Genomic DNA, 17,500 nt, shown 5'->3' with positions numbered 1-17,500 from the left:
CAAGAACTTACTCATGAAGGTAATAGTAGCATGTTGAGAAAAATAGACTTCACTAATTCAGTTTCCAGCAAAATGAAAGAATCTACGATCAAGAGCCATCAACACAACTGCAATAATCTTGTGAATTACAGTAACATTAGAAATATTACTGCCAAGCATTAAATAAAAATTACGACCTGTGAAACGTGATCACAGCTATGATGGCGGCCGAACGGTAAAGAGCGCCCTAAGGGAATGCCGATAGAAACATCTATTTATCATGCGATATCTACTCCCCGTTTTCCTGAAACCTCTCATTACTCTTTCCCTGAAAGGAGATATAAGTAATATATTCTAGGTTATATATATCTATATACGACGTCACCTCTGTGTTCTTAGGCTTTTAGAAGCTTTTAACTTACTTCCCCCAGCTTCCAATTACACGGAAGTTATTGCAGCGCTGCATGCAACAAGGCGCGTTTCGGCTGCGAGTCTCCTGGAACGTGTGACAAACGTTGCAAAATATATTCGCCCTTCAGGTGTTTACATCACCGGGCACTTCAATTACACCTGATGGAATGCCAGGAAACATGCAACAGATGTCGAGTCTCTGAGACGTCGGTTTCGCTTCGTTGTTACTTTGAATGATGTGTTGTTGCGATAACTAAGATGTGGGATAACTCTATTGGCCTACGAGTCTCATTACGGCTCAATGCCTTTTGCACCGTACTGTTAGCTTGTGTTATAAGTTTCATTATCATTTGCTTTTATCTTTACTATGCATTAGCCAATACTTTTTTTTTTTATCCGAGAACAAATTTCTTATGTAGAAAAGGGCAAGGAGCTTGATGTTGTCTTCCAACAATTTATAGATATGCTAAACTAGAGGCCTGAAGTGAAAACTAATTATGCAAAGTATCGAAATCATTTAAAGTGAGCAGGGATTTAATGAACTTTTTTTTTTTTTTTAATATGAGCATGTCTCAAAATTTCTACAGAAAGTGGCACAAAATACTACGCTGATATTCTCTGATGTATATGACTATGCAACACATCGATACAAGTTGGTTGTTGTCTGCAAAGGACAAGAACAGGGAGAATTAATGTCAACTTCAGTAAAGAATGTCTATATATGGAAAATATTTTCTACTGCTTTGGACAAGGATGGCTAGGGAGAGTCACGTGGAAGTATCTGATCATGGATCTCACTAACCAGATCTAGCGGCCAATCAGCTATCATCTTTCGATGGACACCTTGATTTCCCATAACAATGTCTTCATAAGAATGTGCACACTCTGTAAAATTCTGTGGTAGACTGAAAATAAAAATTCAATAGCAAAATTTCTACCTTAATTCAGTTTAAAAAATAACGGTTGTACCTTTTTCAGATATATATTTCTTATTGCTGACACTTGAAATAATGAAAACCCATAGGAAATCTTTAAAAATCATTCTCAAAAGAATAACCAGAAACTTCAATCTTCAATAAAACCCACAGACCGAGGCATGGCTGAGCTGGTCTTGACTCTCAACAACAAGAATTACGTCCCCTCTCCTCTAGTGGCGGATTGACCGCCATATTGGAAAGGGTTTCAACTCCACTTTCAACCGTTTCATCACTAGATGGTTTATGGAGAATGCCGGGCTCATGGCAATTTCCTGGAATGACGAAGAATGGGAATGTTGGCTAAAAGGAGGCCGGCATTAGGGGCTCTTGTATAAGTGAGAGAAACTAGCAGCCCTGAAAATGCCTAGAAATGTGGATTTCAATTTGCAAAAAGTGCTTCGCTTTTCGAATTGTTATTTGTACAACTTTTATAAGTTTTTTTTTTGTATTTATTAGCAGAGTAAAATGATTGTATGTAAATGTGTATATATATATATATATATATATATATATATATATATATATATATATACATATATATATATATATATATATATATATATATGCTGTGTGTGTGTGTACTAATAATGTTTGCAAGTATATTTCAAATATTGAGATGTACACAGCATGTTATAAATTCAAACTTGTGTATGCATACATACCCTCGCACACAGTTATATACAGTATATATATGTCTATATATATTTATATATACAATATATATATATATATATATATATATATATATATATATATATATATATATATATGCATATATATGTGTGTGTGTGCGTGCGTGCATGTATGCATACATAAGCCTGAGGCAACATTTTGTGCATATCACAATGTTTAAAAAGAAAATCAGTTATCAATCCGGTACAAGCGTTCGCCCGTACCGTCTGCTATCAGCAACCTCCCTGTAACCATGAGGAAAAACTCATCCTCTCTGGCGTCATTTTTCATGAGTTAGTAAACCACGTGCATCTCATTCCAAGTGTCTACTTGAAGCTTTTAGTACAGTATTACTTGGGCAGAGTTGTTTCAAACGATCCCCCCCCCCTCTCCCCTACACCCAACCAATAGCCAAGCCAATCCCCCCCCCCTGCATCCCACCGCCAAGCCAATAACAATCCCCCCACCTCAATCCCACCGCCCAACCAATAGCGACGCCAACTTCACCCCTACCCAGCCCTCCACTCTACAATCTTCCCCGCCAGCGATAAAGAATGCCAGCTGAAGTTCTTGGCCGATTTGTGCTTGCAGCAGCGCTGTTATGGCACTAGTTTTCCCTTTATCTACTTCTTCCTCTTCTTCTTCTTCTTTCCTGTAGCTAAGATTGTGAACAATAGCCGAGGCACTTTCTCGGAACCTATCATTTTCTTGTCAATATTGACATTTCAGCCCACGCCGAGAAGGCTTCCGAAGAAGTTACGATATAGCGCGCTTTCGTAATTACCAGAATCGCTAAAGAAAAGTCGTTGATATTTTCAGCTGAACTTACTGTATGTTTAATGACGGGAAATCAGGTGTGTTTATGTTTGCGAGAAAGTTACAGGGTATTTCCTTGTAGCTGCATCATAGATGCTCACAAAATAATAATAATAATATAATAATAATAATAATAATAATAATAATAATGATAATAATAATAATAATATAGTTTCCAATTCCTATATCACCTGTCAATCAGCCTTTTCACGAATTAGCTGAAGAATTGCAAGTTTCACGAATGATCGCAACCAACAGAGAAGCAATCTAAAGGATTTTGATGGTGTAAAATTATTAGTGCATAGATTGAAAAATAAACTTAAAGCTCATTAGCTGTTTCAATACCAATAACATTTATCATTGCCTTCAATGAAATTGCTGATGCATATTGACAGAAGAGCTGAGTTATGTCCTTTCAAGAAGAGATGAAAAAATTATATATAAATATGAATATTAATATGTGTGTGTGTGTATTGTTAATCTTTTGTTTATTTGCTCTTAGGAAACTATATTCTAATATATACGCAAGAACATACTGTAATGCATTCCAAATGAAAGACTTTTTCCTTTCATATATGCACTAATTTACCGAAAATATTTAGATATCCTAACTGCACTTGAAGAAAATGTCGTGGAAATCCGACCGATGAAGAAACCGAGTAATCAAAAATAAAGTTCCTTTTCTTATCTTTTCGGTTATTACGTAATGTCAGAAAAACCGTTATAAGAATATATGTGAGTATCAAGCAGTTCTCTCTCTCTCTCTCTCTCTCTCTCTCTCTCTCTCTCTCTCTCTCTCTCTCTCTCTCTCTCTCAGCTCATATACTCGTACTGAATGCCATAAACTGGCTTGGTTCCCTGACATAGGCCTAGCATTGGGTAGCTAGTGGTTAGTCGTAGGTAGGTCGTAGCTAGAGAGAGAGAGAGAGAGAGAGAGAGAGAGAGAGAGAGAGAGAGAGAGAGAGAGAGAGAGAGAGAGAGAGAGAGGAAGGAAAAGAAGACAAATAATTAAAGAGAAAACGCAAAAGAGCAAAGTGTTCAATAATCCGTCAAAATGTATGCAATAAAAACGGGAGAGCCTTGACGAGGTAACTCGGTGAAGGTATGCATAATATATTCACATAAGATAAGACTCTCTCTCCCTCTCTCTCTCTCTCCAGTTATGAATCATGCGTGATAACTTTTTTTCCCCCCAAGATAAAACTACTTCGTGCCTTCATCCCTATTGTAACGCATGATCTGTTTTAAATAATTTAAAAGAATATTATTATTATATACTTATAAATGAACTCGACACAAAATTCATCAGTAAGATCTGTAATTACCGGCTTTGATAAGGAGTAAGGGATATGGATTATAAAGACTCGTTTTCAGTTTTAAATGCTAGGGAACCGTTGAGTTGCCAAGCAGGAAGATAAAGGAGTCAATTGCTGTTCTGTCTTGTCTGGTCGTTCATAATAACCGATAACAAAAGGTTTAAAAGTTTAATGTTTGGCTCCCTGCACTTTAGAGTGGGAGATGATATACTGAAGCAGATAGAAGATATTTTATTTGATTCGTCCTGTGCAGGCTATGGTATTATTAACTAGGCCTACTACCTATCTCTCATATAAATTCAAAATGTAGAAGTAACAGAGAGATATAATTTGAACACGTGAAATAAATCAATAAAGAGTTTAATTGTATTCCAGTGCTGGATTGGTCTTAAAGTACGATACACGAGTGGCTTACCTTTCTCTTGTGTGAATCCCTTTATCACTCTCCTTCAGGGTTTTACTTATTAGTAAATTTGACTGTCCTATTTATTTCAGCGAACTTCATTGTAACTTCATCATAAAATGTGTTTCATTATATGAAAACTTGGCTTACCTCTGAAGAATATTTCAAATACTTATAAACTTAATAATAGCAAATGTTCTATAGGCATATAACACACTTTGGGAGCACTTGAAGTCTTAAACTCACATGAGCGGAGAAGTGGAATGCAAACCCTTCGCAAGGTTAAGGTTGCATTCTATTGAAGCTACATTGCCTTGAGCATCACATCACTATTAGCTTGGTGAGAATATGATGTCAGTGGCTTGAGCGATCACGATTTTACCAAGAAAGGAACCGCTCATTCTGATGCACCAAGTAGCCGGTCTCACCGCCAAACTGTGTCATGATCATCTTACGGTGTATTGTAGAGCACACATTCAATATATACTGTAACATTCTTCCAGTAGTCTTTTTCACCAAAGAATGACTTATTCGTAATAAATGGAAATGCATTTTTGCTCACTAGAATGTCAATATTTTCATTATAAAGACAGTAATATATAAATGAATGGTAAAAACGATTCAGTTCACCTAAGATCACTAGGAAGAGAGGTCAAAGAGGAAGCCAAAGTTTGAATCCAAAAATTAAGCTTGATTATTTATATATAATATTTAATCATTGCTTTCGAAATTACATGAAGAAAAAAAGAAAAATATATTTCATAATGACTGTCGAAAACTCGGTACAAAAAACAGAATTAGTTTTCAGAAGCTCGCTCCTTAGTATGACGTCGAACATTGCCGGGAGAAGTCAGCTGACTCTCGTAGATGGAAAACCGCTAACGAGCAGCACCTCTTCTCAAAGACCATCGATCATTAACTAGCACAAGGCTAATGTTCCGATAAGTGACATGGCTTGGCAGCTTAGCATCAACAAAACAAAGGTAGATAAATGGATACAACGAAAGAGAGAAAGGAAATGCAAAATACGTTGCTAAGAATCGCATGGCCCTGTTGCATTAGGCCTAGTATTCTCCATGATCAGAGGATCATTGACGTGGTTCCCTTAAATTCCCTTATAACGGGCATTGCACAAACGATTCACAAACAAAATATTGAAAGAGAGAGAGAAGGAGATGGTTTGAGGAGTTGTCTATGTACGTTAGATCTAATATAAGTAATTTTCTTTATTTTACATTACTGAAAATATATAATCTTTTGTTTCAAGCCTTTGTTTGACCTAAATATCCAGAATGAAGAAAGTTATATGCATTACAAAATAAGCACAGAATATATACTGCACTATTCCGGCATTCTTAAAATCTTTGTTCATAACATTATGCAAACAACATTTAAAGTAAATCGCAGCTGTAATGTTGCAAAGGCTATGCTAAAGGTATGCTTTCATAGACCTATGTTTTCAAATGTCACTAGAAACAAAATAGTAACAGTTCAAATGATGGTAACCTTGGAAGTATAATAGCAAACTCCTTTAATTTAGCAACATATTGCTACAATATCAGAGTAAAACTAAAAATCTAATCCAAATAGGAAAATGCGGCTACTCGTGAATACACTAACGACAATAGTTGTGAGTTAGCTTCATGAACTTGAGAGTTACCAGATAGTACTTGTATATTTGTAATACTTTTTTCAGCGAGCAAACCTGAGCGCTTATTTTGATGCCTTTTACTGATGCATTGGACATATGAGTATATACCCTGGTAGTTTTTAATACATCAGGCAATAGTTATTGTTTATAAAAGGTCGCATAATTACAGCTAATTATGCAAAAGATACCTTCCAAAGTAAATATTCACGACATTGTTTTCAGAAATCCTATGTGTTATTTGCTGCAAGCACAGCATGAGCAGCACTCTTATTATGCCCTAAGGACATAAGTTGTTTTTATACATCTATATACATACATACACACACACACACATATATATATATATATATATATATATATATATATATATATATATATATATATATATATATATATATATATATATATATATATATATATATATATATATATATCAATTTAGCAATTTAGAAGGCGTGTCTATTTGAATGAGGCCAATAGTGCCATGCACTTTTCTACCCTGGTTGTGACCCACCACAATCAACTAATTATCAGGTAATCATTCACAGCTTAGTGCAATAGAGGCACAGTGGGTTTTGAATGGACGTGAATATATCGCTCCATCCTTGGTGTGTGTCATACATATTTGAATACATTATACAAAATACTTACCTCTCTCGTTATTCTTTTCATTTTTAGTTTTCTGTAAAAGAAAACTACTGAGGTGACTTAGTCTGTCTGTACGCACTTTTTCTGTCCGCCCTCAGATCTTAAAAACTACTGAGGCTAGAGGGATGCAAATTGGTATATTGATCATCCACCCTCCAATCATCAAACATACTAAATTGCAGCCCTCTAGCCTCAGTAATTTTTATATTATTTAAGGTTAAAATTAGCCATAATCGTGCGCCTGGCAACGCTGTAGGAAGGCCACCACGGGGCCGTGGCTGAAAGCCTCATGGGCCGCGGCTCATACAGAAATCTGGATTTTTTACTTGTTTTTTCTTGTATTTCAAAGATTTATTTAAGAAGAAACCATTCAAAAGATCTACCAAGAAATTGTGTTCTTATCAGGCATCGACACATCTTATGATTACAGCAGTCGTGCATTACATTATCTACTGCGTTTCTTATTAACGACTTTATTTTTTTTTTTTTCTCAGGTAGGTTGTCAGCCTTTATCTGAGACGAGAGGACTGGTCTCGGAAATTTCCTCTCGTTTCAATTTCGTTCCAAGGAATGTCTCTCAGCTCCTAGTTCCTTGGAAATGACAGGTACGAATCGGGAGGAATTTATAGAAGTATTGAGGGTTGCCATGGCAACGCGATAACCGTGCAGATGGAGTACTTAGTCCTGTGCATATGTTTTTGCTTCTACTGCCTTTTTCAGATTTTATTCAGATTATAACGTTTTCTGTTCTGCGGAAGCTTGTCTCACACGTCATTTATAAACTTGTTTTATAATGTATTTTTTTACAACCTCTCCCTCCATTACACCCAGCCAGGGACAGTCTTAGCTCTTCGTTGGACGAGTCGGTAGAGCTGTGGACTAGCACTCGCTAGGCCCGAGATCGAGTCTCCGGTCGGCTGATGAAGAGTTAGAGGAATTTATTTCTGGTAATAGAACTTCATTTCTCGCTATGATGTGGTTCGGATTTCACAATAAACTGTAGGTCACGTTGCTAAGTAACCAGTTGGTTCTTAGCCACGTAAAATAAGCCTAATCCTTCGGGCCAGCCCTAGGAGGGCTGTTAATCAGCTCAGTGGTCTGGTAAAACTAAGGTATACTTAACTTAGGGATAGTCTTTTGATATTTAAAATTCATTTACTGAAAAGTAGCGACTATTGCAATGCGTGATATATATGCCCCCACACAAGTGTTATAGGATGATTCCATCTGTCTGTTATTTTTGGCTTTTTTGGTCAGGGAAACCAGAAAGGTAAGTCAAAGGAGAACGCTCAGGATACCAAGAAGATGGTGCAACAAATAGACTGCTATTTTAGATAGAATCTCTTTATCGCATGAGACAGAAGCATCTGGGAGAATAGTTCCACAATCGCGCCGATGTAGACTATTATTTATTGTTATTATTATTATTCGGGAGATGAGCCCTACTCATAGGGAACAAGCCCACCACAGGGTCCGTTGACTTGAAATTTGAGCCAAAGAATATGGTGTTCATTCGAAAGAAGTAACAGAAGGTAACGGGAAATAAATCGTGCCGATGTAGATTATCATCTGTTATTATCATTCAGGAGATGAGCCTTATTCTTAAGGAACAAGCCCACCGCAGGGGCCGTTGGCTTGAAATTCAAGCTTCCGAAGAACATGGCGTTCATTAGGAAGAAATGACAGAAGGTAATGGGAAACATAGGAAAAGGAGGTCAGTTATTAGGAAACAGATAAGTTAACACATAAATAAATCAATACATAAAAACGTAAGACATTAAAATACAAGTTGAACTGTATTAGGGTAGCAATGCATAGCATCTTCACTTGGTTGCTGTTCCTCGTGGGACGAGTCGGTAGAGTTCTCGACTAGCACTCTGCTAGGCCCGAGTTCGAGTCTCCGGCCGGCCAATGAAGAATTAGAGGAATTTATTTCTGGTGATAGAAATTCATTTCTCGCTATAATGTGGTTCGGATTCCACAAGAAGCTGTAGGTCCCGTTGCAAGGTAACCAATCGGTTCTTAGCCACGTAAAGTAAGTCCAATCCTTCGGGCCAGCCCTAGGAGAGCTGTTAATCAGCTCAGTGGTCTGGTAAAACTAAGATATACTTAACTTCACTTGACTGACAACGGAAGTCGTGCAGGCTCCTGAAAGTTCTCAAAATTGTTGAAAGTCTGATATATTTCTAATATACTTCTAAATATATTATATGTCCACAAGACTGGGAGACTGTTTCCAACTTGTACTTTTCAAGCGGATTACTCTAACACTGACAACAGAACTTTTTTTCGGTGTGTTGTCTTTCATAATATGTTTTAAAGTCACATAAATAATATCTTTTATGAATATTTTGGCCTTCCAGTAGCTGAAGAATGCTTGTTTGATACATATAGTTCTTTTGTATGTCTGAATGTTGATGGCCTTGTACACTTGTTTTTTTTAATTTTTGTTAATGAACACACGACATGGATAATGTATCATATGAATATCTAATTTTTCCTAAGGCTGGCAACAGTTTTCGTCGAAACTCATCGTTCTTATGGTTGTGCAAATGCTAACGTAAATGTTTTTTTTTTTTTTTATTCATTCCATGGCCCCTGGAACACCGAACTTCTAGCTTGCTATCAGCACTTGTGAAGACCATAATTTTCAATATTTATTGGCATATTATTAATAGCTTGCTGACTTATTGTATTTCCAGCACTCATTTTCTTGCGCATCACACAACAGAATTTCAAAAAGTCCCTTGAAGATATCACTGTCTTTGAAATGTATATACTTGGTTTTATGAAAACAGAGTAGAATGTCTTAAAGAAAATCAATAATACCAATCCACTGACTTTTCATGAATTTTATTGCACCAATAAATACAACTGTCATACAAAAGGAAAGCAAATCATTTAAAAATAGCCTTACTATAGAACCATACATGGTTTATAATTTACGTGAATAACTTACATTAATATTCAATATCATATGATAAAGATAAACAAATGAAATTACAAAATCAATCCAGATAAGTTGAAACTTATACGAGAAAAAAATCCACGTAATGAAAAATTAATACGTGACTAAAATATTAATTTTTTCCCTAAAAAATATATGAAAATGAATGCGAATAATAACGAACCAGACTGATACGCGTGTGAGTGTGGGCGTGTTCATATGTGAGCGTGAGTATTCATATTCAATTCTGTGTGTGTGTGTGTGTGTGTTTGTGTGCGCGTGTGTGTTTTGTAGGCGTCTGAAAATTCAAAACGTAAAGAACGAAAACTCTCGCGTTCCCTCAGTGCTTCATAAAAAGGAAAGGTCAATGACGTACTGAACGAACCCATTGATGAAAGAACTCGGTCTCTGCGTAGTTTATTTTCTTTGGTGTCATTGTTTATGCTGTGAAAGTTTATATAGATTAAGTATCAAGTGTACGATCATGTACACACACATATATGCAGAGGCACACGTACACTTTATATATATTTATATATATATATATATATATATATATATATATATATATATAAATATATGTGTATATATATATATATATATATATATATATATATATACTATACATATATATATATATATATATATGTATGCCTATTTATGTATATGTATATATATACATATATATGTGTGTGTGTATGTGTATGTATGTGTGTGAGAATGTTCTGTCTACCACGTTCATGTATGGCATCATATTATATCATAAAACTCCTATAAGACACACCATTTTAATTCCATGGTAGTGAGTATATATTTTGTAGATGTAAATAATAAATAATAAAATAGGTAAATATAGATACATGTATAAAATACTGTAATACTTGAGTTGTATGGCATTGTTACTTTCTACTGCTCAGTCTTTCTTATCCAATATAACTTGCATTCGTCATCACTTATCAAGTTCCTGTATTTTCTTTACATACAAAAAAAAAAAAAAAAAAAAAATTGTTCTAACACTGACTGTTTTACGTGATATCTTGGTCCAGTAATCATTAGACATTTCACAATCCTGTTCATAGATATCAAAATTTAACTTGATCACTGATCAAGATCCGTCGCAGAGTGGTTCCGCCATGTTGGAATGGAATATCTCATTACTTTTCCTTAGAACCAGTGACCAGCGATATTATGACATCAGTAGACGTTGGTCTGCCATTCAGTACTTAACAATGCTTCCAGTATTTCATTCCAAACCAAACAATGATTACAAATCACTTACTCAATATATTGAAATATAACTGCAAGTCTGCCACTTTGTTCTTAACAATAGTTATTGAGTAAACAGGCAGTATAAATAATCATTACAATCATTCAAACAACACTTTATAATAGTTATCAGCAAGCCAATCAATATTCAGGAAAAATATGCCAATTAGCTACCATTTCTTCAATAATAGTTGCTGGAGTTACTCGAAGTCCAACACTGATATCCAATCATCTCTCAGTATTCAATAAGGGTTGCCAATCAGCCATTCATCATCCTACAATATTACTAAAAACAACTCAAAACTCAAAAATTAGCACCTGTAGAAAGCTTTGATTCTCTCCACATCAAGGGGGCTCAGTGTAGATCCACCCAGATTGCCTTGCACGGGTGTCCTTGGCACAAGAGTTGCCTTAGACCGGTCCTGTTTCAACAAAAATAAGAAAAGCCAAGATTACTAATTGCATAGAATAAAAAAAAATCTTTGCACAATTTTCTTGGATTTTACATTTTGTAGTTGTACATCTGGAGAAAATAGCAGAATATGAGGGCAATTTATAATGCAGAACGTTAAAGGTGAGCCGTTGCAAAGGATAAGAATCACTCGTCAGCTTTACTTACAATGGCGAAGGCTCTCCGACCGTAGTGCATGACGCTTTGGTAGTCGTAGCTGATGTTCGTTAAGGAGTATCTGTTGTCCAACTTGAAGTTGTACCGTTGATCTGGAACAATAATAAGTGAGATGATATTAAGTAGAAGATGGAAAAGCTAGCCCTAAAGTTAAAAAGAAATTGGCGTCAGTCTTACAACTTATTCCTAGACTTGACTCCGCTGGTTAGTTGAGTCATCTAGGTCTAAGGTTAGACTCGGGGTCAAACTGCTCAATGGGAGTCGAGTAACTACTTCAGCGCTCTCATAATAACTTCACAGTATAAAGGCATCTGAAAAGTATTTATTTTTAATGACAAAATCAGACATTGGCAAGATTAGAATATAGTGATAATTTAGTGAACATAGTTATTTGTATTATACATAATATACCATGAAGGATAATACATCCAAAGAACTAATAATGAGAATTTAAGACCATTATGCTATATATATATATATATATATATATATATATATATATATATATATATATATATATATATATATATATATATATATATCGGTGTGTGCGTGTGTGTGTGTGTGTGTGTTGTGTGTGAGTATGCTCTCACGTTCTGAAGAATATTTAACATCAAATGAAAAATTGCTTATTCAATTGAATAATAAGAAATGAAATATAAATAATTCTGTCTGAATGGTACCGGTAAATAACACCGACCGGAGTGATCAATAATCAGTGATCTGAAGCACAGCATAAAAAAAAAAACTATCAATACATTTTTATTCAAGACACTGATCAAATCTCCCAACATCTGCCTCGGACACCTGTGTGGAAATCACAGATGTATAGCTTATGAGTACAAGAAGCTTGTTTTCTCTACTCTAACATTTGTTTAGCACTTTAATTAACATCTGTTTTCGATTTGTTTGTTTACTTCGGCGAAATCTTAGCCGTTTGTTTATTGCTTGCTGGAATGATGCATTTGTTTGCTACTTTGTGTATGCTAACAATGTCTTTGCTGGCTACTTCGTACTACTGTTAGTTCGAACACATCCTTATTGAACACATCCTTAAGGGATAGGCAAGAAAGCGCAAGGATACAGGATAACAAAAGAAACGGTATGGATAGGAGAGAAAGAGTGCTGTAGTCAAAGCGAGGAAATAAAAGGAAGGTTATAGAAGAGAGGAAAATGTTAATGACAAAACGTTAGCGTTAACCGAATAATAATAATAATAATAATAATAATAATAATAATAATAATAATAATAATAATAATAATAATAATAATAAGAAGAAGAAGAAGAAGAAGAAGAAGAAGAAGAAGAAGAAGAAGAAGAAGAGGAATTTATTAGTAAAAGCATTAGTATCTATGATACTTACAGCATGGCAACTGTATAAGAAATACGAAAATTGCAATGTTTTTTATAACAATGACAATAAGAATATCAGTAAAAATAATAACAAACAGTAAGCACCGGAGTCGACAAACTGCCAAGTAAATATTTCAATGTTTATGCTATCTATGGCCAGAAATAAGTATCTGGTACTTAGTCAACTATGGATGGTCGTCGCGACCAGGGTAAAAGTGTCTGCTAAAAGAGAAATAACACCAAAATTGAAAAAAATAATATATTATTTTCTTACTTTTCGCGATGTTATCCCATTTGACCTCGATGAAAGAATTCCTGTCAGGTCGATTATGCTCGTGAAGGAACCCAGCGGCGTGTAGGATCTCGTGAAGAATTCCTCCGACGGATCGACAGCCGTTTCCTAGTCCTGTGATCACCTAGGGAATGATGTAAGGATGCGTGAATGAACAAGTAGAGAATTCTTTATTTGAGGAGTCAGAGGATTAGGCGTCCTATTATATTAATGTATTTCCGTACGTTATTATAACGTAGATCTGTGCATCTACACTCGTATAATATTACTACATGTCTCCAAATATACATTTAAATGTTCATACTTCAATATGTAGACCTATGTAGAGTAGTTTATTGGTGTTTGAGAAAGAGAGGAGTACCAGAGAAGTTGGCAAGGTTAGTGAAGATGATGTATGAGGGGGCAAGAACCAGTGTACAGACAAAATATGGGGAGACTGAGGCATTCCCTGTGAAGGTTGGCCTCCATCAGGGATCAGCTCTGAGTCCATTTTTGTTCCTCGTCGTTATAGACACTTTGACATCAGAATTAAGGAGCAACAAAGAACTGTGGGAACTGATGTTTGCTGATGATTTAGTCATAATATCAGACACAGAAGAAGAACTGCAAGAAAGGTTTTTAGTGGAAAGGAGCCATAGAAAAGAAAGGACTGAAAGTGAACATTGGAAAGACGGAGCTCATGATTAATAGTAAAGAAGGACAAGAAGAAGTAAACATTCAAGTGGGAGATGGTACAGTGCTAGAACCGAACGATGAGTTTAACTACTTGAGATCAATAATAGCAGAGGGAGGTACTAAGAAAGCAGCGAGACAGAGAGTGAAAGAAAAAATTTAAGTATACCTTAGTTTTACCAGACCACTGAGCTGATTAACAGCTCTCCTAGGGGTGGCCCGAAGGATTAGACTTATTCTGCGTGGCTACGAACCAACTGGTTACTTAGCAACGGGACCTACAGCTTATTGTTGGCGAAAATGGAGAGAAGTAACTAGAGTTGTTTTAGACAAAAGAAAAAAATGCCATTAAGGCTCAAAATGAAGTTTTATAAGACAGTTATCAGGTCCGTACTATTATATGGGGCAGAAACTTGGGCACTTAAGAGGAAAAAGGACGGAATGTTGGAAAGAACCGAGATAAGGATGGTGAGATGGATTGCTGGAATACCACAACTGGAAAGGAGGGGAAGTCAAGATATAAGGAGAATGTGTGGTATATGTAATGTAAAGGAGGAGGGTAGGGAAGCTCATCTGAGATACTATGTCCATGTAACAAGAGGAAAGGAGGTGGAACCAATCAAGAGAGCTAAGAGCATTCCAGTGATGGGGAGGAGGAGTGTGGGGCGTCAGCGAATCAGATGGATGGATGTGATGAGGAGGGGTATGGGTGAAGTGGGACAGGGGGAAGAAGATGCAAGGAATAGAAATAGATGGAGAAAGTTGACTCGAGCGGCCGACCCTGCTATACAGTGGGACTGATAAGGTTGAAAGAAGAAGAAGACTTCAGTATGTAGACCTAATAGTGTGAGCTAACGGGCAATGTGCTGCCACATAGGCCTCATGTACTCCAAGTGAAATATATAGTTAAACATGTAGATTATCATCTCATATATATATATATATATATATATATATATATATATATATATATATATATATATATATATATATACTCGTATTAGGTTTCAATAAGAGGGGCTGGGGGCTGGTTTAGATAGCAGCGCAGACCACAGGCAATGGGGGGAGTTACCTAACCCTTGGGATCCAGACAGGTAGACTGGGACATGAATCCCATATCTTCACAACTTGTGTAAATATTTTTGTGTTTACATAACTGAAAAGTATGCACATGAGGATAAAGTAGAATAAAAACTATCTTTCCTTAAGAAAACTGACCACAATGTTGTCAATATGGATGACAGATTAACGTAAAGATTCCAGAATGAGCTGGAATGACAGAGCTAGTCTAGGCCTAGTCCTTAAGAAAACTGACCACAATGTTGTCAATATGGAAGACAGAATAACGTAAAGATTCCAGAATGAGCTGGAATGACAGAGCTAGTCTAGGCCTAGTCCTATATCGTCAAAGGAAGATAGGCCTAAGATGTCTGGGAAAGGAAAAGAAACTATCCTGTTACCTTTTTGTCATAAGAAGGATAACCTACGGAGGAGGTCCAGCATCCACCGTCGTCTTCTTTGATGTGCAAGTACCGCTGCTCAGTCACACGATTCTGGAAAGTGTCGAAGTGAATTAAGGAACAACGTGAATTATAAGACAAATAAATGAGCTGGATTTTTATTTGCTTGTATATGGTATTAGTTATACATAAATAAAAACACACACACCATATATATATATATATATATATATATATATATATATATATATATATAGAGAGAGAGAGAGAGAGAGAGAGAGAGAGAGAGAGAGAGAGAGAGAGAGAGAGAGAGAGAAGAGAGAGAGAGAGAGGAAAACCTGGATGAAGCTATATGCAAACTTTTTAAAATAAATATATTAGTTCATAAAAGTTTAACAGCAATAATATAATAATTCATTTGAATATATACACATCTGTCCACTTGGATCAGTAATTTTTTTTTTTTTACTTTGAATTAATTACCTCAAATAAGTACGTGATACTTATGTATGTATATATAAATATATTCAAATATGTAAATATATATATATATATATATATATATATATATATATATATATATATATATATATATATATATATATATATATATATATATATAGAGAGAGAGAGAGAGAGAGAGAGAGAGAGAGAGAGAGAGAGAGAGAGAGAGAGAGAGAGAGAGAGAATATAGCCTTTGTGCAAAGGCTGGTGGGACTAACAACATGATGAGCATGTAGACCAGATTGTATGAAGAAAAAATAATTCATGGAAAGTAAGGAAACAGGAATATAGAGAGAGTTCCAAATCAAAGAGTTAGAGAAATAGAAAGTCAGCTTAGTATAATACTAATGAAACTTTGGCGTACCTTGAAAGTGATGCAAGTTTTCGACTCAATCTGCTGAATAGCCTTCTCCACTTTCGCGACTGAAAGGAAGAGAAGATTTTGTCAACAAAATTAGGATATTATTGTCCTTCGGTTTCTAGCTTAGCTGTGCTTCTAATCCCTGGTATTAAAAGTGACAGAATGTGAAGAAATGTTTTGAATTAAATATTGATATAGAGGAAAAAGGTAAATCTTGGAAATATTTTAGTTTAAATCTTGAATGAAAGGAAATAAATCTGATCTTCATATGAATTTACTGAAATTAAAGGAAGTTGATTGGAAATTCATAGTAAACCTGTAATATTTTCATTAATTTATAACTGTCGTCGAACACATAAATATTTATTATCGCGGGTCAATAATAATCGAGGTTATCTGTAATGCTAGTATCACGTAGTTCGGTGTACAGCCACCAGGGCGGCGGCCGCAGCGCTGTTTGCAGCCGCAGAACTGTCTTCAGACACACCGGAATCGCGGAAATTGAATAGGCGCTTATTTTTTCGTTCATTATTTAAAAAAAAAAAATGGTACGATGTGCAGCTTATGATTGCTGAAATGGGGCCAGGAATTCTCCATGAGAAAACGGAATAACATTTAACAGGTAAATAAAGCATACTAAATCTTATTTACAAGAATGTTGTGCTAGGTAGATTTCTCTGTTAATGTGTTTTATATTTTCAGCATATCATTGTTGCACGCAAGTGTGGTGGGGATTTCATTTTTGAAATCAGAACATCATTAATATTATGTATGCTACGTAGTATAAAGTAGAAAGATCCAGCTTGTTTTTAAACATGCTTAGTAGCAAGTAGGCCTATAGGATACCAGTTGTGTCAGCAATCACCGTCTGTGTTTAAAAGACTGGGATGCGAGAGGATACCTGCTGTATTTTGTCAGGCATCATGAATTCTTTACAGTAGGTAGGCCTGTAGGACACCATGCCATCAGTTTTCCAGTTTTTATAAATGTAAAGGCAGCGCTCGAGTTGCTTAACAAAAATAATTTTATCAAGCATGTTTTCTTAACGAAATCCCTGAACGTCACACTCGGTGAGACTATATCAGGACGATGTAAACAGACCAGCAGAAAGCTCCTATAATTCGTTTCAAATTAAACAAAAAC

At 35.7% G+C, this 17,500-nt stretch overlaps 3 protein-coding genes across 5 annotated transcripts in view; 2 read left to right on the top strand and 1 right to left on the bottom strand.

The window, feature by feature from the left end:
• Positions 1–7,696, top strand: part of LOC136848411 (venom protease-like) — a 43,066-nt gene extending 35,370 nt beyond the window's left edge. The window contains exon 10 of the mRNA XM_067120709.1: positions 7,368–7,696. Coding sequence (XP_066976810.1) covers positions 7,368–7,475 — 108 coding nt within the window. The 3' untranslated portion in view covers positions 7,476–7,696. The remainder of the gene's footprint in view (positions 1–7,367) is intronic.
• A 3,113-nt stretch (positions 7,697–10,809) lies between these two features.
• The window catches only part of LOC136848654 (uncharacterized protein DDB_G0283697-like), a 16,625-nt gene continuing 9,934 nt past the window's right edge, over positions 10,810–17,500 (bottom strand). The window contains exons 3-7 of the mRNA XM_067121069.1: positions 16,361–16,419; positions 15,493–15,585; positions 13,343–13,484; positions 11,706–11,806; positions 10,810–11,508 (exon numbers count right to left, since the gene is read on the bottom strand). Of these exons, the coding sequence (XP_066977170.1) occupies positions 11,398–11,508; positions 11,706–11,806; positions 13,343–13,484; positions 15,493–15,585; positions 16,361–16,419 (506 nt within the window). The 3' untranslated portion in view covers positions 10,810–11,397. The remainder of the gene's footprint in view (positions 11,509–11,705; positions 11,807–13,342; positions 13,485–15,492; positions 15,586–16,360; positions 16,420–17,500) is intronic.
• Positions 16,761–17,500, top strand: part of Stat92E (Signal transducer and transcription activator Stat92E) — a 141,265-nt gene continuing 140,525 nt past the window's right edge. Inside the window, exon 1 of one of the 3 annotated variants that reach the window (XM_067121083.1) lies at positions 16,761–16,979. The gene's annotated coding sequence lies outside the window, so the exon portion shown is untranslated. The remainder of the gene's footprint in view (positions 16,980–17,500) is intronic. The other 2 variants (XM_067121089.1, XM_067121078.1) reach the window with 2 other exon arrangements.

The sequence above is a fragment of the Macrobrachium rosenbergii genome, chromosome 19, assembly GCF_040412425.1.
Source record: "Macrobrachium rosenbergii isolate ZJJX-2024 chromosome 19, ASM4041242v1, whole genome shotgun sequence".
Lineage (NCBI taxonomy): Eukaryota > Metazoa > Arthropoda > Malacostraca > Decapoda > Palaemonidae > Macrobrachium > Macrobrachium rosenbergii.
This window is presented reverse-complemented; position numbering and strand designations above follow the sequence as displayed.